Source organism: Aplysia californica, unplaced genomic scaffold, assembly GCF_000002075.1.
Source record: "Aplysia californica isolate F4 #8 unplaced genomic scaffold, AplCal3.0 scaffold00287, whole genome shotgun sequence".
NCBI classification, from domain to species: domain Eukaryota; kingdom Metazoa; phylum Mollusca; class Gastropoda; order Aplysiida; family Aplysiidae; genus Aplysia; species Aplysia californica.
Genome location: NW_004797557.1, coordinates 275,710 through 277,154, shown reverse-complemented (window position 1 = coordinate 277,154; position 1,445 = coordinate 275,710). Strand labels below are relative to the sequence as shown.

Genomic DNA, 1,445 nt, shown 5'->3' with positions numbered 1-1,445 from the left:
GACATACACGAAGAGTGCAACACTGTACGATAGTTCGGTATTGTTTGGCAAGGAAGAAAGACATATCTAAGTGACCAAATTAAATCTTTTAAATTTAAAGACAATATGACCTCCAAGAGAGCATTCTTCCCACCCCCCCCGCCCCCACCCACATGATCAGATAATCCGAATCCAGGTACACCCTAGCCACATAGCTATTGTAAAATAGTATTGGAAAATCGTTTAACCCAGTGCTCACAAACCGGCCCCTCGTTTTTCGAGTGGGTAACGAATCGGCATCCAGAGCTCACTACATCGCTAGTTACCACTCACCTCCTCCTTGGTTAGATGCTCCAACTCCTGTGCCAAAGACTGACCCCCTGTGTCCTTGATGAGGGACCGACCCTCTCCGATACACTTGGTTAGCAACTGGGCATTCAACTCCTCGTTGGAGTCATGAAGATGGCGGTTCTCCTGAGGAACAGAGATTTATAGGTTTTTGAGTGAGTTTGAGTAAGGAGAGGCACATCCACACAAAATCTGTTATGTAGTGTGGGGAAAAAGATAAAATAGACAGACAGAAAGAAAAGGAGAGAAAAGCAGAAGGACCTACCAGTGGCACCTGCCAACCACCAGCAGAGCTCAATAAATATTCAAATAGTTAATATCACACTGAGACTACGAGTGTGTGAGTGAGGGTGAAAAGGTAAGGGGGTATGCATGCATGAGTGAACATACGTTTGTGAGAGGTGGAGTGAATGTAGCCTTCGTATATGAGAGACTAAGAGTAAACAAAAACAAGTACAAAGAATGTCAAGAAAAGACAGCCACGAGATGCTAAAGCAACTTTTGACTAATATACCAACATAATTTTAACCCCCCCCCCCCTTAAGGATCAATTCCTAATCAATCTTAGGGTAAGTCTAGAACTCAAATTCTTATAAAAATAGTGGGTGGGGGGGAGGGAGCAAAATAAAAAACTAAACAACACAACAACGCAACAGCTACAACAGATTGAACTTTGGTCATACACTGCCAATCAAGTAATGCCCATCACAAAAGTGTTGCCAGATTCTCTGACCACCCACAGCCAACAGCTCCGCCCCCCCCCTCCACACACACTCCTGAGAGTGATGTATATTTCTATTCCAACCACTTTGACAAGTTGACCAGCCCAGGTTTCAGTTCAGAAACAGCTGACCAAGCAGACCGCGTCCAATGAAAAACCAACCAAAACGGAGATACACTGGGTCACTAGGAGCAATACAGTTAAGTGACATGACATAGTGCTACGTCACATCAGGAGAGTCACATGAGGCAACAGCCAGGCCAAGATGAGCCGCATAAAACACAGAGGCATGTCACAATACAGAGTCACATGGAACAGCATTTTAGCAGTCATTTTCGTGTAGTACAGAGAGAAAGAGAGAGAGAGAGAGAGAGAGAGAGAGAGAGAGAGAGAGAGA

The 1,445-nt window shown here is 44.6% G+C and overlaps 1 protein-coding gene across 1 annotated transcript in view; it reads right to left on the bottom strand.

Annotated features, from left to right (window-relative positions):
• Positions 1-1,445, bottom strand: part of LOC106012194 (rab11 family-interacting protein 4B) — a gene marked incomplete in the record, with an annotated part of 40,680 nt that overhangs the window by 1,616 nt on the left and 37,619 nt on the right. Inside the window, 1 exon segment of the mRNA XM_013084347.2 lies at positions 313-453. Coding sequence (XP_012939801.1) covers positions 313-453 — 141 coding nt within the window.